At 49.4% G+C, this 20,184-nt stretch overlaps 8 protein-coding genes across 8 annotated transcripts, besides 2 other annotated features; 4 read left to right on the plus strand and 4 right to left on the minus strand.

The window, feature by feature from the left end:
* Positions 1–632: 632 nt before the first annotated feature.
* On the plus strand, positions 633–1,286 carry FPSE_09999 (uncharacterized protein; the record flags this gene model as incomplete). Its single annotated transcript, XM_009263116.1, has 4 exons — positions 633–683; positions 878–984; positions 1,034–1,186; positions 1,238–1,286. 4 exons carry the CDS (start codon positions 633–635, stop codon positions 1,284–1,286), a joined length of 360 nt encoding a protein of 119 aa, XP_009261391.1.
* Positions 1,287–1,431: 145 nt separating this feature from the next.
* FPSE_10000 (uncharacterized protein) lies at positions 1,432–2,388 on the minus strand (the record flags this gene model as incomplete). The annotated part of the gene is made up of 2 exons (XM_009263117.1): positions 1,432–2,261; positions 2,313–2,388. The coding sequence occupies 2 exons, from the start codon at positions 2,386–2,388 to the stop codon at positions 1,432–1,434; spliced, it is 906 nt and encodes a 301-aa protein (XP_009261392.1).
* A 749-nt stretch (positions 2,389–3,137) lies between these two features.
* FPSE_10001 (uncharacterized protein) lies at positions 3,138–5,435 on the minus strand (the record flags this gene model as incomplete). The annotated part of the gene is made up of 1 exon (XM_009263118.1): positions 3,138–5,435. The coding sequence occupies one exon, from the start codon at positions 5,433–5,435 to the stop codon at positions 3,138–3,140; it is 2,298 nt and encodes a 765-aa protein (XP_009261393.1).
* Positions 3,502–3,527: a microsatellite.
* A 1,978-nt stretch (positions 5,436–7,413) lies between the features above and the next one.
* Positions 7,414–11,226, minus strand: FPSE_10002 (uncharacterized protein; the record flags this gene model as incomplete). The annotated part of the gene is made up of 4 exons (XM_009263119.1): positions 7,414–7,584; positions 7,635–10,040; positions 10,086–10,351; positions 10,404–11,226. The coding sequence occupies 4 exons, from the start codon at positions 11,224–11,226 to the stop codon at positions 7,414–7,416; spliced, it is 3,666 nt and encodes a 1,221-aa protein (XP_009261394.1).
* A 586-nt stretch (positions 11,227–11,812) lies between these two features.
* Positions 11,813–13,360, plus strand: FPSE_10003 (uncharacterized protein; the record flags this gene model as incomplete). The annotated part of the gene is made up of 2 exons (XM_009263120.1): positions 11,813–12,176; positions 12,234–13,360. The coding sequence occupies 2 exons, from the start codon at positions 11,813–11,815 to the stop codon at positions 13,358–13,360; spliced, it is 1,491 nt and encodes a 496-aa protein (XP_009261395.1).
* Positions 12,033–12,080: a repeat region.
* Positions 13,361–13,828: 468 nt separating the features above from the next.
* FPSE_10004 (uncharacterized protein) lies at positions 13,829–14,572 on the minus strand (the record flags this gene model as incomplete). Its single annotated transcript, XM_009263121.1, has 3 exons — positions 13,829–14,047; positions 14,122–14,320; positions 14,541–14,572. 3 exons carry the CDS (start codon positions 14,570–14,572, stop codon positions 13,829–13,831), a joined length of 450 nt encoding a protein of 149 aa, XP_009261396.1.
* Positions 14,573–14,896: 324 nt separating this feature from the next.
* FPSE_10005 (uncharacterized protein) lies at positions 14,897–17,675 on the plus strand (the record flags this gene model as incomplete). Its single annotated transcript, XM_009263122.1, has 4 exons — positions 14,897–15,061; positions 15,152–15,607; positions 15,657–16,361; positions 16,410–17,675. The coding sequence occupies 4 exons, from the start codon at positions 14,897–14,899 to the stop codon at positions 17,673–17,675; spliced, it is 2,592 nt and encodes an 863-aa protein (XP_009261397.1).
* Positions 17,676–18,452: 777 nt separating this feature from the next.
* Positions 18,453–20,068, plus strand: FPSE_10006 (uncharacterized protein; the record flags this gene model as incomplete). The annotated part of the gene is made up of 2 exons (XM_009263123.1): positions 18,453–18,697; positions 18,973–20,068. The coding sequence occupies 2 exons, from the start codon at positions 18,453–18,455 to the stop codon at positions 20,066–20,068; spliced, it is 1,341 nt and encodes a 446-aa protein (XP_009261398.1).
* Positions 20,069–20,184: the final 116 nt, after the last annotated feature.

A 20,184-nucleotide genomic window follows, 5' to 3' on the forward strand; every position in this document is an offset into this window, starting at 1 on the left:
AAAAATAAATAGCCTAAAGGGCATAGTCTAAGTAGCATAAGCTGATCTACTAATTTCGTCTTTTATGCTTCCAGCGGCCAATTTTTCTGATACCCTGAGGCCACTCCAAACGAGATAAAGTGAAGGGAGAAGAAGACGACTGAAGCTAATCCCAGCATTTCCTTCTTATCACCAACCGTATACCGAGCATAAGAGACAAAATTGTTAGGGCAGTTTATGTCACTTAGACGATGCTTCTTAGACTACTTATTTCTATACCCTAAGACTTAGGAGGCCAGCCGTTCTGCTACCCACTAGGCAGGCCAGAATAACGAACTTGTGCTACTTGCTCACTAAATCCGATCTACTATTTCTGTCATGCTTCATTATGCCCGCTTACGTAACCTTGTCCAACAGCGGTTTTACCCCGGGCTTTAAGCTCCTCCAGCATCCTTACGTAATACGGCAAGTGCAACTGGAATTCGTTTGGCAGCTTCAATCAATCACCTCACGAAACCGCAAAACAAACCCATTCTCCCGCCCACGAACGACACGAGACTATCGCCCGTCCAGCACGAGGGACACGAGACCACTGGACGGATTGACTTGTACACAATAAAGCCCACGACCGAACTCAACGAGATTAGCCCACCATGGCTCAAGATATGCCCCCCAAGGGCGGGTACGAGCCCGTCCAGTACAAGGTGCGTTTGCCTGAAGAGTCGGAGCGGATGGTTGAAGTGGAATGTGGTGTTTGAGGATATTTTCGACATCAATTGGCTTGGTCAGGAAGCTTCGGAAGGCGGGACTACACCACAATTCAACAAAAGAACAAACAACATACAACGACCACAAACAAGGAATTGCATCACGAATCAAACCGCTGACCTTTTTCCAGCGAAACCTCCCCGCCAGGGGTCTCCGTCCCGGTATCCTCCTCCTCGGCATGGGCGCCGTTATGGGCTATGGCTGGTACAAGCTGATCGGCGGCATGCGCGAAATGAAGTACATCTTCTGTCTACTGAACAACGAGCCAGTACTAACACCCGCACAGCGAACTCGGTCGTGAAAAGATGTGGGCTCGCATCAACCTCATCCCCGTCCTCCAAGCCGAAGAGGATCGTGATCAGGTTCGACGATACCTAGCCGACCAGAAGCGCGAGAAGGAGCTTTTGGGCGACAACGCCAAGGTTTACAACAGCAACCGGTACGTTTACCTGTTTATTCTACCGTTGTGTCATGTACTAACGGCAAGCAGATTCGTGAGGCCGACTTTTGCCGTCACCCCTCCTCCTACCACAAACTAAGAATGCAACAATAAGAAAGGAATTCGGGTGCCATGTGCTGTGTATATATGTTTTTGACAAAGTGGTTCTATACAACCCACGTCTGGAATTGAAAGGGTTATGCATAACTTTATATTGACTAACTGTGAAAAAGACAAAAGAACGTTTACATCTTGGTGCTGTTAATCTTCTCCGTCCACTCCCACAGTTTCTTACCCAACTCTCCACTAAAGCACATCTCATCGCCCGCATTGCCCTTCCCAACAGGTTCGTAAAACGCAACCTTCTCATCTCCCTTCTTCACATCGCCAGATGTTGCTGCCCAGACGGTGTTCAATCCGCCCTGCTCGACCGTCATCATCCGTGGATTGGTCACGTACACCAACATCCTCTTCCAGAAACTCAACTCGGTGACCAACCCCGTAGCAATAACACCAGGATGAACAACGACGCTTGTAATCTTGGGATAACGTCTCTGAATCTCCTTTGCAAAAACAATATTCGCAAGTTTGCTCTGTCCGTAGCGACCCCACGTTCCAAAGGACATATCCTCCTGCTTCGAATGCAGCGTATCAAACTCGATGCCATTCTTGGGATGACCTCTGTAACCAAGTGAAGTAAGACTAACGAATCGTACATCGCTGTTTGGCTTTTCAGCAGTTTTGAGCATAATTGGCAGGAGAGCCATAAAGAGCGTTGCATTTCCAACGTGGTTAACGCCAAACTGTAACTCAAGTCCATCCTTGGTGAGACCATCAACAGCCATTACTCCAGCATTCGCGATGAATAGATCTAGACGATCATGTTTAAATTTCTTTGCTGCAGCGTGCATGTTTGCGATGGAAGTGAGATCGCATTCGAGGAATGTTGCAGAGATGGGAGAGATGTCTTTGATGAGAGATTCTGCGGCGCTGGAGGACCGGCCGGTGAAGTAAATATGCGAGGGATTGTGGGCTGCGAGTGTAGTAATAGCTGATCTACCAAGACCAGAAGTTCCTAGTATTGTTAGTCGATATATCTTGGTTCAAGAAGTAGTTGTGGTCTTACCTCCGGTGACAAGAATAACTTTTCCCGAGAGGTCGGGGACATCGGTAGTAGAGTCAAAGCCGTTGTATGAAACCATCTTGAAGGTTTTCAGATGTTTGATCCGTCAAATTGGATAGGAGTAGTAGCTCAAGATGTGCTTGTCCAAGTGTAAGAGAGTCGCTGATGAGGAACACTCAATTGAACAGACCGAGCCATCCTTATATACACGTTCTACATGCCATTCTAATTTACTTATCCTAGTCATTTGTAATCACAGGTTATTCATTTGGCGTCATGATATGTCTGCTTTGTGAGACTTTGGTAGATGAAGCGGGAGGATGATGCACCGACAGAGACCGGGTTTTTGTAGTAGCGCAAACTATCGCGGCTATACCCAAAATTGGCGGAAGACTGTTAGTACGGGATAATAGAGTATCCCTGTCTTAATCTTGACTCGGCCATGATATCTCCCGTCCCTGCGTAATTGATTCAAGCCTCAAATCGGAGCATCCCGTCCAGAACATTTGCTCCATGAATAACTCAACCAATTCTCGATCTTTATTGACGCTTATTCATGGCAACTGAAAGACGATCAGCCTTCCAGATCTTGATTGTCTGCTCCATCATCGATTATGATCCTCAATCAAGAGCAAGATTAGATAGAAAATGTGACATCAACATTAAACATCGTGAACTGGATACTTTCTCAGACGTGTATTTGACATTGTCTTGAATAGGCATTACAAAATATGTCAGAATTTTTGCTATGTTACCAGAAATAATATTCCATCCTATGTAGCGCCTTACTCCTACCACATTGAGCTTTCTTTCAAGTTCAATAGACCCCTAACCTGCCATCAGCTCCGCCAGCAACTCCCTCTCCAGCTCGTCGTCGTCGAAATCTGCACTATCATCTGGATTGACGGTCTGCCCCTTATCCCTATCTTCGGCCGCCTCGTCGCCTGTTGGCACGGGCGTGGGGAGACTGCCGTCTTCTGTGTCGTCGCCGTTGGGCGTCTGTATTGATCGCAGGCTGGATGCGCCGCGGTTTCGAGCTAGGCGTTGCTTCTTAGCCAAGACACTCTCGCCTATGCTTGCAGTTCCGTCGTCGTCTGATTCCTCTGCATCTGCCTTGCGTTTGAGTGTCTGCTTATTGTTTCCATCCACAGTCTCCACGTCGGATTCTGTCACGGTTGCGGCAACACTGCCTTCGTCGTCGTCATCGTCATCGTCGTCCATGAATTCGGCAAGTTCATCCTCAGCCTCGCCCCAGTCAAAGTCCTTGAGCTCTTGACCCGTTTGTGCATCTTCGGCTTCTTCAGCTTCTGAGGTGACTTCCGTAATATCATCTATCCCTCTCTCCCTATCAGCGTCGAGGATATCCAGATAATATGGACGCTCATCAAGTCTCCTCCATTGACTTAGACAGTCAATGAGCCAGTTCTGGTTGACAATTCTGATGCTGGCAATCTTGGCTGCCTGTTGCACCTTCTTTGTCCTGGGACGTGCTGATGAGACGACAAGATGTGTCACTCGCTTTGATACTGTATCCAAGACTTGGGCGCCGTAGCTCTGAGCTTGTAATCCTATCTCAGACTCCTCCACTCTGACACCAAGGGGTACTAGACCAGATAACACGATCACAAGACCAGACAATACGTTGGATTTGAGTTCGTCAAGGATATCTCCTGCGTCTGGAACCATGGACAGGTCAACTCCATCGTCGACAGATGGCCTTCTCTTGGATTTGCTGTGCGGGGGCGGGTGTGTTCCTTCTTCCTTGTCTTTTCTCTCCGTTCGTCTCCTATCGTATGTCTCGTAGAAGGCGGTGTGCAGGTCAGTTAAGTGGTCTTGGAGAGCAATAAGTTCCTCGTCGTCATCGACAAGTACATTTCGGTGGTGGATCGCTGATGAATCGGCGGTGCTAGTTTCTTGTTGGTCGTCTTCTTTGTCGAGCTCCTCCTGCATATGCAACAATGGTCGTTCCTTAATTTGCTTCTCCAACGTCTTCTCCTGCTCCTCGGCCTGGATCTTCAAACTAGCTGCGTCATCTCCACTACTCATCTTCACAAGCTCGTCCATTGGTGAAGATTTGGGGGCCAGTTTTGGGCCATTATCCACAGGCTTTGCCTTGAGAATGGGGAGGGTATCTTGTCGCTTGGGCAGGAAACTGGAGTTGATGTCGCCAATGCCCTTGAAGAAGTCGTACGGCACCACCTTGATCAGGTTGGGCCGGTTCATTGGCCACACGTCTGCACGATCGTCAATAATGACAACCATGTCTGTGCTGACAGGGAATAGTCGTTGTAAGCTCTTTGATGTAATGCTACCGTTTTCATCTCGACTGATAACACGGTTACCAAAGAGCTTCTTGTCGGGGTCGACGATCTTAGCGATGTTGAGTGCATATGCGCGTGTTCCCATCGTGTAGACGTGCAGCTCATACATCTTGGAAACCTCCTCGAGGAATTCCATCAATCCAGGTCGGAGCTTGATATAATATGTGCAACCACTAGTAACGCCGCGAGGACCGTCGTCATTGAGCTGGAAACTCTTGACATCCTTGACAGCGTCGTGGTTGGGATTTGAGGGGTCGCGCTGCCACTCGCCGATGGTAGGCTCGATACAAGCATGGATGATGGTTTGATCGAGATCGACGACAAGGCTCAGCTTCCGTTGTCGGAGTAGGCGCTTCTGGTTCTCGTGCTCGGCCTTTGTGGCGACGCTCTCGCTGACTCTGAGGACGGTCTGGTCATGGCTCATGTTGATCATGGCGCGATCCGTATCGAGGTTATCGCTGGCCCAGTTGATCTCGGTCATGTCTGCGCCGCACAAACTGCAGAGACCCTGGACCTGAACTTCATGACCGCAAGCCTCTTCGACGATCAGGCAGGGAGAATCGGCGGCGACCTGCTGACCCTCGCGGATGCGCCATTGCTTGAGCTTGCCCTCGGCGGGACTGTCAAACTCGGTATATGTGGTTTCGTCCTGCCAGTCATCTTCGTTGACCCTGCGCCTCCAGTTGAACTTGTATTCGAATATGCTTTCCTGCTTCTTGATCGAATCGCCGGGTTTCTTGAGGAGTTTCGTGATGATGATGGGGTAATGTAGGCGCGAGCCTAGGGGGACCAATTTGTCGTACATTGTGGTATATGTCGGTGGTTAGGCACCTAATGGTATGTCTAAATTCTGATAAAGATAGCGTGAGAAATTTGAAGTCTTAATCTTTCGAGATCCGAGGCCAGGGGCGTTCACAATGCGGATGTAGCGACGTCTTCATGGCCTCATGAGAAAGCGTCGCGACAAAGCGAAAGTTAAGTTCAGGCAGCGCGCAGGCGAATCGCACGTGCAAGTTAGCAAGTCGAGAATCGCGTGGTGGAGTCGTCAATGGACAATGAATGCGTGGACTCGTGATGGTGGCGGATTAAATATCGGTGTAAGAATAGAATAGAACGAGATTCGATTATTGGCGCCTTTTTATGGTTTGTTAAGATTCGGGACCGTTCTTTGATGCTTCAGAGGAAGCTTGCGCAAGAGTGACAAAGGTGACGCACTAAACTGGCACAGCTCAGCTCTGGGGCTCTGGGTAGGTCACTATAGCGCGGTCCAGCGGGTTCCTTCCTTGTAGTTACTGCTTGCAACCACTAAAAAGAGCGATCACGTGGGGTGTGCTTCAGAGGCCGGAGAGCGCTGGAACGTAATCCCGGCGCGTAATTGGTGGCGCGGGTGGGGTTCTGGGTTCGGGTTCTGGATTCACGATCGCGATCGTTTGGTCCAAGCTCTGGGTAAAGCAGATGCAAAGTGACAGATGATGTTTGTATGAATGGTGAGAGAGAATGCAAATTGCACAGAATTGATAGTAACTCTTGTTTAATACTATCTCTTTTCCTTTAATTATGATTGGTCAAAGAAAAAGAAGAAAGAAATAGAGTAAACAAAGTCCACCATTCAAGTCCAATGTTTGTCTGCTTGTTGGTCTGTCTTCTTTGTATAAGAGAGCAAGCAAAGCTCCGCAACAAAGAATGCGACTCTCTCTTAAAAAAGATGGCGACAGGAGGGGTCAAAAGTAAGTGTGTCGTCACACCAAACGCGGGGGGGAATATGTGTGTACAGAATTGTGTCAGCCAAGAGAGCTGATCAAGACAGAGGTTCTTAATAGATAACGCGGCTGCTATAAATGAACATCAGTATTAGATATCCTTTGGCAAAGGGAGATAAAAACATACCATGAAATAAAAAAGAACCAATCGGGTACTCGAGAATAATACCAGGTTTCTTGTTGGTTTCGTCCTATGATGGCTTGACAACTGCCGTGACAAAAAAAAAGAGACCTAACAAAGGTGGGAAGACCCGCCCTTTTTGTACCTGGAGCGAGCGACTGCAGAGATCAGCTTCTGTCAGTTCTGTCACATCATTCATTCATCAATAGCTTGGACTAGAGAGAAGCTCATACTTTTATATTCGCGGATGAAGAGGCTTTCCCAACTCAGAGAGTACCATATCATATCAACTAGTTATCATAACCACCACCAACCCAATCCCTCCTCAATCCAAGTCTTTATTACTCACTCCTTTGTTCAATCCATGACGGAGCTCCTGGCCGAGGCTATCACTAAAACACCTTGTGTGGGGCCCAGAGGGTCGGTGGTCTCAGTTGGTGGCGTGTCCAGAGGTTACCCTAGATCAATTCGAGCTTGTAATATTATCACCAGTTTGAGGTATCGTGCACTATTGAGTCACGCGCCCACGATACCTTCCGGTTCTTTTCATAGGTGTACAATCACTTCGCCTCGCATTACGGAACCTACGGTGTCGTGTTCGTGCGTGTCGGAGGATTTGTCATCAAAAGTGGTGAAACACCAAATGACAACACGAACCCACCCAAAACATCATCAACTCTCACCTCAACATTTCATCAACAACAATCATCGTTAAAAGTGGAGGCAGCACAAATTGAAAATACCAAAATTCTTCAAAACACTGGTATCTATCGCAAAAACACAATAAATGACCTCCCACCGAGACCAACCGTCTATACATAGCCGTCGTTACATCCCATATAGCATCACTCATACCATCATTGTACCCATTCCCTATATGAACATCAAAACATTTAATATACTCATGCCGACGAATGAACGACCCTGTAGCCTTCAGACACCAGTTTGGTGATCTCCTCGTTCTTGTGTTGTAGGATACCCAGCGCATATGCAACGTCGTTCCATTGTCGCTCAGTCTCGCATCTGCCAAGTCGAGCAGCGAGCTTGTCTGCCAGTTGTTTGGCGTGCTTGTCCTGGTTGACGCGTTAGTGATTGTTTCGTCCATCTTATATTTGCAACATACCTTCTCGACAAAGCCAAGCAAAAACTTGATGATTCTACGGAAGCTGTCCTCATCCATGTTGTCTCCAGCACTGAGCAGACTGAACATGTCAACAAAGTGGTTGTACACAGCGTTATCCTTGGTGCTGAGCTCCGTGAAGAACATTCTCGCGAGATCCGCAATTCTGCGATCGTCATCCTCAAGACACTTGGCCATCTCACCAAGTTGACCCTTGACCTTGACCTGTCCAGCGAGAATCAGGAATGTCAGCGTCATGAGACATGTTCGCTTGACCGACGCGTCGTCATCCGCCAGTCGACGGTACAAGAAGTCGGTGTTCTCGTCAATGAGGTGGTTGAAGCAAACAGCCATATCTCCAAGGGCAATGACAGCGTTGCTTCGGACTGTCGCGTTGGGTGATCGCTCCATAATGGTGATGAGCAGCGGTAGGTTGGTCTCACAGTATTCTGCAGATACGCACATGAGCTTGGCGAGACACAGTGTCGCAGCGGCTTGAAGTCCCTTGTCGGCGTATGTTGTGTTGTTGGCGCAAATGTCAGATACCAGAGGACCAAAAACAGCCAGCAATGAGCTGGGGCCGTACAAAAGTTCTCGCTCACGAATATGCGCCATAGCTTCTGTAAAGTCGTCTTCAGTTGTTCCTCCGATCAGGTCCAACTCGTCTGCATCCTCCTTATCCTTATCATTCTTGGCGGGTGTTGCCTTCTCCTTCTCCTGCTTTCTGCGCTTAAAGTCGAGTTCGCAAAGCTCAAGGTGAACAATCTGCTTAATAGCGACGTGACCAACAATGAAGAGAAGCTGTGACAGAGCGATAGCATTATCACGCTTCTTGTGCTTCTCACCTTGGGACTGAAGCTGACTCTGGATTTGGTCTTCCATTGGCACAGGCTTTGTCTCATCACGAGATCCAGGTCGAGAGTTGGGTTGCGAGGACGGCGGCGAACGAGACTGTCCAAACACCTGTCTTGCCTTTCGTCGGATCAGATCTGAGCAGAGAGTATCGGGATGCTTGGAGACAGCATAGATGGCACTGATGGCTTGCTCAGCTACACCATACCACTCCTTGCTATCCGACTGAACCTCAGTGATAGCAGCCAGTCTCACTGACACAGCATGGTCATTAGGTAGTCGTGAGAACTTGACGGTCGAGTCCTTTGCCTGTCGTCCTGTGGGATTGATTCGCCTCAAGGCGATGCAGGTGAACTTGGCCAGCTGTAGATCGCTACGTCCGTATGCACCAAGACCAGTTCGGAGCATAGTCTCCATCTCACCAACGACAATTTCCGGGTTCGCTGTGGCGAGCATTCCCAGAACAATGATGGCACCTCGTCGTTGAGTACGAGAGATCTCCCGCTTCTGGACACCGTAAACCTGCCATAACTTGTTGACAACAACCTCGGGAATCATGCCGCCCTTCATCATTGTCGCCAAAAGCTGCTCAAGAGAAGTGAGCTCCGCTGGTGTGGCGCCAAAGGTCAAACTGATCATGTTTCGCGCAATGTAGTTCGCTGCGTCGTTAGGGCTGAAGGAGTCAGGGGCCTCGAAGAAGAGTCGCTTGTAGCATTCGATCAGGTGTGTCTGGACACCCTTGCCTTCGTCGCTGTTGCCCTTGGTCCAGATGAGACGAAGCATACGTCGGATACCGACCTTGTTCTGCTCAATGTTGTAGGCGTCGCCAACTTCGAAAAAGTCAATGGCCTCAATGACTTCACTCTTGTTCCTTGAACCGAGCAGTTGGCAAATGATGGTAGTGGCCTCGTCAATGACTTCGATGAACTTGATTGCTTCGTTGTAATATCTCCTGGTCAGGGTGAGCTTCTCGATGGCCTCACCGGTGGCAGCCTCCTCCTGAGCCTTTTGGATAGCGGCCGCCTTGTCCTCTTCTGTCATCTGCGTAGGCTTCTGAGGAGAAGCAAGTTGTGTGGCCTCGTCCAGAAGTTCGTTATCGACCGTAGTGTTCGCTTGGTCGCTGCCGAAGCCAGGGACACCAGGAGGAGGCCTGAGAGCATCCAGTTCCTCCTCCACCTTGTCCAAACGAGCTTGCCATTCCTTTCGAGAGAGCTGTGCGCCGTGCATGACTGTGAATGGATGGGTCTTGATGAAGGTACCCAATAGTTTGATGGCGTTACGCCTGACATTGCTGCTCTTATCCTCCAAACTCCTGCATGCAAGCTCAGCTGCCTTTTGTCGTCGCTTGGGAAATTTCTGAGCAAGATCGCATAGTTTCATATACACTTGAAGTGTCCTGCATCGGCAATAGGGGTTGATATCCAGGAATCGCTCCTCCAACACATCGAAAAAGGCGTTGAGCTGAGACTTGTGGTTCTCGCTGCGCTCATCTTGCTTGCTGAGATAGGCGACCATGTTTCCGCAAACCTCAATTAATGCGCATCGGAGAGTGTATGACTACACTTGTCAGCCACAAGATCGCAACAGAATTTGGCTACTCACCTCGCTGTCTAGTTGCTTCGCAAGCATCGTCATCTGCTTAATCACTAACCGAGGGGCTAGCTCGGATAGCTTAGCTATGAAGGAAGAAACTGATTTGGGTCCTCGGGTATCATTAGAGTTGAACTCCTTGTTGCTAATCTCACGCAGCACTTCATCAGCCAGCTGAGGATAGTCGTATGTCTCGGCCAAAATGTGCAAAAACTCGGCCATGGGTTCTGACAAGTGTTCGAAGTATGTCAAGTTTTGAATGATGTTGATTTGTGCCGCTATCATTTGTGAGTCTTTTGGATTTTGGCATTGAAGACTCGCAATACATACCGTATGCGTGCCCGTGGTGCTTCACAGCAATGCAAAGGACCTTGAAGCAGTGCATTCTGATAGCCGTGGTCTTGACTCGCTGCTCACTCTCCAAAACCATGTAAACCGGCCGTGTGAGGAGACCAATGAAGGTATCTCTCTCGCTTGTCGTCAGGAAGATCTTGGAGAGCTTGAGCTTGAGGACCTTGCACATAATCTCCAAAGCCGCCTGCAGCTGTGTAGCCGAGTCCCAAGTCGCATCTTTATCCTTCGCAGAGCCCTTCTTGGGCTTTCCACGACCTCTAGCAACGGGCGCTGTTGTCGTCTTCTCGGCAGCCTTTGTCTCGACTGCAGCAATCGTCCATTGCAGGAGGAAACCGTATATCTCGAGGAGTCTCTTATGATGGGGGACCGAGTCCTGCTCGTCGGGGGAGTCGATATCGGAGTGAACAGAGTCGGCCTCTGCACTCAGGCCACTCATGATCAGGTCGAAGATCTTGCTGAGGGCGTGGGTAGGGAGGTGTGCGGTGTATCTGGGATTTTCTAGCTCAGAATTGTGTCCCAACGAGGTCGGTGAATCAGGGGACGGGTGAAGGGAAATGGGGGCTAACTTGAGAAGGAACTGCAGCGAATCCATGTTGGAGGCGCGCATGATTGCGTCTGGGTTATCGGCGACTGCATCGACAATGGGGTTCAGAACCGAGTTGACCACCGGCAGAGTGAGGGCCTCGGGGTCGTTTTCGCAGTCGAAGAGAGCGCCGTCAGCCTCGGGCGTAGCAATGCTAGCCGGATCTGACATGTAGTGCTTGAGAGCATCGTTGAGATCAAAGTCCACAGTATCCATGGTGGGCAGTTCGAAGGAGTCGTCGCAAAGAAGCGAGCGACAATAGAAAGACAAAGCGAAACGGTGAGAAACGTTAAAGGCCTAATAAGAGGGGTATCATGAAAGTATCAGAGTGTCAGCCGTTCTCCAATATGTGTCGACCGTATCTGCGACCAAGGGTGCACCGTTCAATACCGGATCCGTCGATATTGTTGTTGTTGACGATGTTAGCCCGCACTTGATGCTATGGAGTCGGTGGAGGGTATTTGCTTGGAGGGGATGGTCAAACCCTGGGCAACGATTGTTTTTGTTTTGTTCAACGCGACCAGTCAGGACCCTTCCCCGCCATGTGCCCGCTAGAGCCAGCGCGTTGGGCCTACCAAACCCCTGTAACCACACCTAAATTCGAGTCTTTGTCTCTGATCTTGTCTTGTCGCAGCCCCTCCAAAACTCGATTGCACCTTTAAAGTCCGGTCTAAAGTTGTTGTTCTAAACAACCTATCACAGGATCTCGTTGCTTTTTTGTTTGATTCACCTTCTTTTGTTTTGATTGACTTTAGGAGCATTTAAAGTCAATTCTGTCCCATTTCAAACCGAAAACGATACCATGACAACGGCGGTTCAGCAACATGTGGAAGAGAGTTTCGATATCCACGAGGACTTGAGGACGGAAGATACGGAGATGATGGCCGAAGAGGAGCGCACCGAGGAGGCTGCGCCAATGGAAGACGACGAGGGCGTCCGAGAGTTTCAGCAGTACCAAAATCATCACATGCAACAAAGGCATCCTCATCAATCATCCCATCACCAACCACAGCCCGAACCCCAAGAAGAGGAAGAGGATGAACCAGAAGAGGAGGAATCTGAAGAAGAAGCTGTAGACCGCAGTGTTCAAGCAGACATGGACAAGCTGCAAAGTGACTTTCCTGGTTTTCGAAATCGGTACCGTTTGATCAAACGTATCGGTGAAGGTATGCAGGCTCTCACGTCCTATAATGCTCCCAATTGATGCTGACAACCACTTACAGGAACGTTCTCAACTGTCTACAAAGCAGAGGATATAATGTACGACCACTACGACAACAGTTGGGATTACGAAGAAGACTCGTCAAAGTGGACGCCACCTCCAAGTTCAACAGAAAGTCCTGTCCGACGTACTCGTCGCAAGGCACGTTACGTCGCCATCAAGAAGATTTACGTCACATCCAGTCCGTCGCGCATTCTGAACGAGCTGGAACTGCTTCACGATCTTCGCCAATGCCCCTCTGTTTGCCCTCTGATCACCGCCTTTCGAGAAACAGACCAAGTCGTGGCTATTCTCCCATACTTCCGACACGGAGATTTCCGAACATACTTTCGCGATCTGACCGTCCCCGAAATCTCTGTTTATCTGCGAGAACTTTTTACTGCTCTTAAGAGTGTGCACGACCACAAGATTCTTCACCGCGACATCAAGCCTACGAACTTCCTTTACGACCCAGGTACCCAGCGGGGAGTGCTTGTTGATTTCGGTCTTGCTGAAAGAGAAGGCTCCGACGCCAAGCCTTGTCTCTGTCATGAGAGCCGGGACGTGCGCAAGCATCGTCAAGCAAACTCAGTATGGGCCCAGAATGCTGCCACGCCTCAAGCTGGTTATCCCAAGTCCGACACACGTTCGTCCCGTCGCGCCAATCGTGCAGGTACTCGAGGTTTCCGTGCTCCTGAAGTACTATTCAAATGCACAGAGCAAAGCACAGCCATCGACATCTGGTCCGCAGGCGTCATCCTCCTTACGATTCTATCTAAGAGATTTCCTTTCTTCAATTCAGCAGATGACGTTGAAGCCATGATTGAGATAGCAACCATTTTTGGCTCCAAGCGCATGAAGGCTGCAGGTCTGCTCCATGGCTGTGTTTTCGAAACCAGCATCCCTACTGTCGGTCAGGGAGGCTTCTCAATGGAGAAGATTATCATGTGGAGCACATGTCGAGGCGAGGACAAGCCCTTGACACCAGACGAGAAGATGGCTATCGGCTTTCTCGAGTGGTGCATGGAGCTGGACCCCAGCAGGCGAATCACAGCTGCCGAAGCGCTAGAACATGAGTTTCTTCAGATTGGCGAACTAGAGGCTGAACAAAGGGCATACAACGAGGAAGCATTGGCTGCGGAATACTGATTGAAACAAATGTATAAATGATATGATGTAATAATAGCATGCATGGATAGGCGTTGGGTTTGAGTATGGTGTTAATTGGTAGTTGGCTTGGCAGATATATGAGCCAACATGACAGCGATATCTGTTGATGAACCATTTGGCAACAATACTATGAGCGGATGGCATAGATAGAACGACAGTCACGCGTTGTTCTTCACGCTTTAACTTAAAAAATTATCATTTAATCATGGGCGAAAATCGATTTTTATTTCGTTAACTCCGTGCAAGAGTCCCTGATGCAATGCCCGAAGCCGACCGACCTAGGTCCCTGGCCCATCTTTTCCGAGCGCAGAAAGACCTCTTCTTCTCCAGTGCCCGCAGGCTTTGTTCTTCACCGGGGTTGGAGAGGTTTTGTTTTCCGTTTGTAGAATTTCCCATACAAGCCCAACCGACTCCTCAAGCATTTACAGAACAGTTGCGATGCTTCGCTTAAGCGACGAGCTCAACGACACCACCGGCCTGCTTGATCTTCTCCTCAGCAAGGCGGCTGACCCAGCGGGCGCGGACGACCAGAGGGATCTCAGGGAGACGGCCCTTTCCGAGGACCTTGGAGTAACCGAGAGGGAGGAGGTCGAGGACGGGGACGGTGTCCTTCTTCTCACCCTTGACGTAGGCGTCACGGGTCTCTTGGGGAACGAGAGACCAGAGCTAGAAAGAGTTAGTTAGGGACAGAAGCAAATTTTTGCGACCGATTCAGGCGAGTCGCGCGGGGTTGTATGTACCTTGTCGAGGTTGATGATGGGCTTCCAGAAGTGGTTCTGCTGCTTGTGGAAGTATCGCATACCAACCTTTCCGAAGTAACCGGGATGGTACTTGTCCATGTTGGTACGGTGGTGGTGCTGACCACCAGCAAGACCACGACCACCGGGATGCTTGCGGTGCTTTCCGACACGTCCCTTACCGGCGGAAACGTGGCCGCGGCTGAAAACAAAAGTCAGTCCATCACATGTTCCAATATTATATACGTCGAATCGATTTCGTCGGGATTCGTCGTGGAAGAGCAGCCGCCGACAAAGGGCGATTATTGTGAGCTCCAGCGGTCTATTTTAACCGACTCTCGCAGAAGCGAGAATACAGCAAAAACGGACGCGGTCTCTCTCAACGACCAACCTCGTCGACAGCGAGGGGGATGAGGACATACTGCTTGCGGGTCTTCGACAAACGGGTAGGCATGGCGACGGCTGTGGGTGATTGTCGACTTTTCCGGTGTTCACAGGTCGAAAGCTGGAAGTGGGTGGTGATGTTCGATAAAGCCTGACACTTTTTTCGATCCAGCAAGGGCAAGTCAACCCTAAAGAAAATGTGCGGAAGGAGTGGGTCAGAGCACCTTCCGTTCCAGAATGTCATGTCAGGTGACCTCGTGCTCTGACCGTGGTGAAGCTCGGTGAGGGATCCACTGGGGATTAGAGGTCAAGGGTAAGTTCATGCATTAAGACGCGGTCAACGCGATATCTTTAAAGTTTATTCAGCAAACTTATCAATCTCATCAAGATCAAGATGGCGGAAAATGACATGGAGAATATTACGAGTGAGATGGGAAAGCTGGACTTTCATCACCCATACACACCTTATGATGTCCAAGAACAGTTCATGAAGGCTGTTTATGATGTCTTGGAGAGTGGAAATGGCCAAGTTGGTATCTTGGAGAGCCCAACTGGCACTGTAAGTAACTAACATTTTTAAGTTCTCCCATCACCGTTGAGACATTGTTAGTTGCACGATGAAGTATAGTAACTTACAGAAAACAAACAGGGCAAGTCACTTTCACTCATCTGTGCTTCATTGACGTGGCTTCGGAATCACAAATCCAATCAATTCGAAGCCTCAATCCAAGAATCCGCAGAAGCATACAAAGACGAACCATCCTGGCTCGTAGAGCAACTACTTCGTCGCAAGCGTGAAGAACTCGTCTCTCGCTGGGAAGAGCGAGAAAAGCGTCTAGAAACCCTCCGTCTCAAAGAAAAAGTCCAAGAAGAGCGCGCCCGCAAACGCCGTCGGGTTGAAGACTCACTTCTTAGTGGTAGGTCACGCGTCGTAGAAGATGAGGATGCCGAGTGGTTGCTCGACGACCCTGACGATCAACACGATACCCCTCAAGATTCGTTATCGGGGTTGAGCAAGGAGACGAGAGAAGTCCTCGCAGGTATCGGGCTGGGAGGGGCGAGGAAGCCCGAGGAAGAAGACGACCTCGTAGAGGAACCGATCAAGGTGCGAGCGTTTCTAATAACCAGTAAATGCCTTGTAGTAACATCAATAGATCTATTACACGTCAAGAACACATTCTCAGCTTTCGCAGTTCATCACTGAACTTCGTCGTCCTTCATTCCCACCTTCATTGCCGACATCACTTTCCAAGCAGGAAGAGACGAAAACTGAGGCGGTCAAACTTCTACCATTGTCTTCTCGGCAAAGATTATGCATCAATCCCGCGGTCTCACGGCTAGGCTCCGTCCAAGCTATCAACGACCGCTGTTCGGAACTTCAACAACCGAAATCTGGTCAAAAGTGTCCCTTTGTTCCCAAGGAAGATCTACTTTCACAAACTCATCAATTTCGCGACTCGGCTTTGGCCACGTTGCCCGATATCGAAGACCTTCATCAGTTGGGCAAGTCGCTTGCTGTGTGTCCTTACTATGCATCACGAACTGCCCTTCCTGGTGCTGAGATCATCACGCTTCCCTACCCTCTGTTATTGCAGAAAAGCGCAAGAGATGCTCTCGGTGTTAAATTGGAAGGCAGTATTGTCATCGTTGACGAAGCGCATAATATCATGGATGCAGTGGCCAACGTGCATGCAGCTGAAATAAAGCTGAGCGACCTACGAAGAGGTCGTGGAATGCTGGGCGTGTATGTCAAGAGGTTTGGTAAGAAGCTGAAAGGAGTCAATCGAGTCAACGTTGGGAGAGTAGCAAGAGTCATTGATGGACTTAGCGAATGGATGGACGGTGCTCTCAAGTTTAAGGTCATTTCACTTCTCCTTTTAGTGTGACAACTACTAACATTCCGACAGCAAGAACACGGCATCGTGGATCCCAATGATTTGACACGGTCCAAGGGTATTGATCAGATCAACATGTTTGAGCTGATACAGTATATTCAAGATTCGAAACTCGCCTTCAAAATCGAGAGTTATATATCCCACGTCGAGAGTGAAGAGGCAGGTACAAAAACGCCTAGATCAAGTACACCAGTGCTTCACTCTTTGGTATCATTTCTCATTGCCCTTACGAACCTGAGTTCTGAAGGTCGAATCTTCTACCAAAAGATAAAAGGCACCCCCGATATACAACTTTCTTACCTGCTTTTATCACCAACTCATGCATTCTCATCTATCGCGTCGAGCGCCCGAGCAGTCATCCTTGCTGGAGGTACAATGTCGCCGTTTGACGATTACAAAGACCACCTGTTCCCCTCGCTGGAGCCAGACAAAGTTACAACTCTAAGCTGCGGGCATGTCATCCCGCCAGAGAACCTGTGTGTCTGGACGCTAGCATCACCACGACCCGGCGCACCACCTTTCGAGTTCAGCTTCCAGAAGCGAGGCGACACAGAAATGATAACTCAATTGGGTCTTGCAATATTGAACCTTTGTTCTTTGGTTCCGGACGGTGTTGTTATCTTCTTCCCCAGCTATGGATATCTTGACGAGGTAGTCGCCGTTTGGCAAAAGAGTCAAGGCGCAAGTACACAATCAGTCTGGGACCGATTAGGAACGCGCAAAGCACTGTTCAAAGAAACGAGAGGCGCATCAAGCGAAGAAGTTCTGCAAGAGTACTCCGACGCCATCCAAGGCGAAAAGAGTAATGGAAAGGGCGCTCTTCTTCTCAGCGTCGTTGGCGGCAAGATGTCTGAAGGCATCAACTTCTCTGATCGTCTTGGTCGCTGCGTGTTGGTTATTGGTCTGCCTTATCCCAACATCGCATCACCGGACTGGAAAGCCAAGATTGAGTACATTGAGACAACAACGCGAAACAACCTCGTAGCACAGGGCACAACTCAGGAACAAGCGGTGAGCAAGGCGAAACAGACGGCACGGGACTTTTACGAAAACGCTTGCATGCGGGCCGTCAACCAGAGTATCGGCCGTGCAATCCGGCACAGAGGCGACTACGCGGCGATAGTGCTCGTGGATCGACGGTATGGCACAGACCGGATCCGGGGCAAACTACCGGGGTGGATCAGAGGCGGTTTAGTGGGAGATAGTCACGAGAAGGGCCTTGGAGGGTTGATGGGCGCTGTCGGGGGATTTTTCCGAGGGAAGAAGAGTCAGCGTTGATAATGAGTGGCTTGTTGTATCTGACAGTCACGGGGCAGCTCAAGATTATCGTCGAGCTTGTCCAAAGATGGGAGCTGTTCCTTGTGTGGAGGTCGAGACCCTTCTTGGCGGTTGCAGAAACGTGGATGAAGAGGCGAATGGAATTGCAGGTGGCAGGTTTAGGCTTTTCCGCCACACAGATTGTACTTTGAGATGATCGGCAGCCTTTTGGAAGAAGGCAGAACATTTGTCGAACATTCGATACGACAGATCAAGAGACAACAATGAGAACATCAACTACATTGCACAAACGTCGCACAACATGATACACAAGAGAATAACATCCGTACATGTACTACAAGGCTAGCAACGGAAACATCAGGCATATGCCTCTTGAACACTGGTTAGTTTTCCGAGGCGAAATACACACAATAGAGGGGCGATATTTATCCCGCAAAAAGGGTTGAACAAACAAAGACTAGCTTCAGCTGCGATTGGCGAATTGGAAACCACTATATTCCTATTCCCGTTGGTTCAATGGAAGCGAGAAGCTCACTAACGTTGACTGATAGTGACTGACTTGACTCCAAGTGAAAAAAATTAGCGGAACCGAGCACCACCGGGACCGGGACCGGGGTCACCGATTTCGACGTCTCGCATGATTCAAATCTATGAGTCTTTCTATAAGACTCACTCACTCACTTTTGTTTCTTCTCATAAGAGAGACTTGTCCTGTCTATCGTCTTTCTTGTTTCACCTCCTTGGGTGTCTCTTCAAGAGTTGTCAACACCAGATAACATGACTGATACAACGAACAAGACCGTTCCGGTCCGGACCATGCCTCCGGCCGTTGACAACGATGACCATGATCACGACCACAGCGATGTGGAAAGCCTCAAGGCCGCAGCTCTATTCCACAAGGCTCTTCGCATGGGGAGAGTTGAAGAGAAGGGTATCCAGCCTATTCCCGTTGAAGAGCGTACGGTAACACGCTTCTACAATATTTTCACCATCTGGGCGTCCATTAATTCCAACATTCTCGGGTAAGTAATTATTCACACGCACAAAAAGAGAAGAGATTGTTAACAATGAGAATAGAATCACTTTTGGAATGCTAGGTCCTTTGGTGTATGGTTTGAGCTTGAGAGACTCTGCGCTTATCATCCTCTTCTTTTGCCTCTTTTCTACAGTTGGACCTGCTTATCTCGCCACTTTTGGACCAAAGACGGGAATGAGACAAATGATTCAGGCACGATATAGTTTTGGGTAAGATATAACAAGACGAAAAGGTATCATGAATTCTACTAACATGCTACAGTCGATACCTTGTTTCTATTCCTGTCTTGCTCAACCTCGCCACCCTTACAGGCTTCATGGTCATCATCTTTGTCGTCGGCGGCCAATGTCTTTCTGCTGTATCAAGCGGCCACTTGAGTCCCGACGTCGGTATTGTCATCATTGGAATCCTATCTCTCTTTATTTCCTTCTGCGGCTTCAAAGTCTTGCATTACTACGAAACCTATGCCTTCATCCCTGCCATCATCGCCATCACTATTGCCACAGGATGCGGCGGCTCACAGCTCTCCAAGCAAGCAACTCCCGCGACACCAGCGACAGCATCGGCTGTTCTTAGTTTCGGCATGATTGTCGCCAGCTATATGATCCCCTGGGCTGCTATCGCGAGTGATCTCACCACCTACTTTGACCCCAAGGTTCCCTCATGGCGCGTCTTTGCCTACTCTTACCTTGGTCTCGTCACACCTACTATTCTCCTCATGACGCTTGGTGCTGCTATTGCTGGGGCTTTACCTAACGTTCCTGAGTGGTCGGCCGCGTATGGTGAGACGGCCGTGGGAGGTGTTCTTGCAGCTATGCTCTCGAGTGCAGGTGGCTTTGGCAAATTCGTTGTTGTGATTCTGTCTCTTACGCTGTTGGGTAACACCGGTGGTACAATGTACGCCATCACACTCAACTTCCAGACTCTCATCCCCGGTCTTATCAAGATCCCCCGCTACGCCTTTGCCGTGGTAGTGACTATCATCGTCATCCCAACCGCTCTTCGAGCCCAGCGTGATTTCTTCGTCAACCTCGAGAACTTTGTCGCCCTGATTGGATACTGGTCCGCCTCTTTTATCGGAATCGTCACAGTCGAGCATCTTGTCTTTCGCAAGGGCCGCTACGAGTCCTACGACCACGCTATCTGGAACGTTGCCTCTGAGCTGCCTCTGGGTATTGCGGCCATCGCTGCGGGGGTTATCTGCTACGCTCTGGTTGTGCCGTGCATGGCGCAGGCTTGGTGGACGGGACCTATTGCCAAGACGACTGGCGATATCGGGTTTGAGATTGCCTTTGTGATGAGTTCGGCGTTTTATGTGCCTTTTAGATACCTTGAGAAGCGTCTTTCTGGAAGATGATGTAGTTGTGGAAGTGGCTTCAACGCCAGCGGTAAAAGTTAAAGATAGTTGAATGTCCAATAGATCTTACACTCGACATTTCGAGAGTACCACATCTACTCGTATAATAAGAAACA

This window comes from Fusarium pseudograminearum, chromosome 4 (genome assembly GCF_000303195.2).
Source record: "Fusarium pseudograminearum CS3096 chromosome 4, whole genome shotgun sequence".
Classification (NCBI taxonomy): Eukaryota; Fungi; Ascomycota; class Sordariomycetes; order Hypocreales; family Nectriaceae; genus Fusarium; species Fusarium pseudograminearum.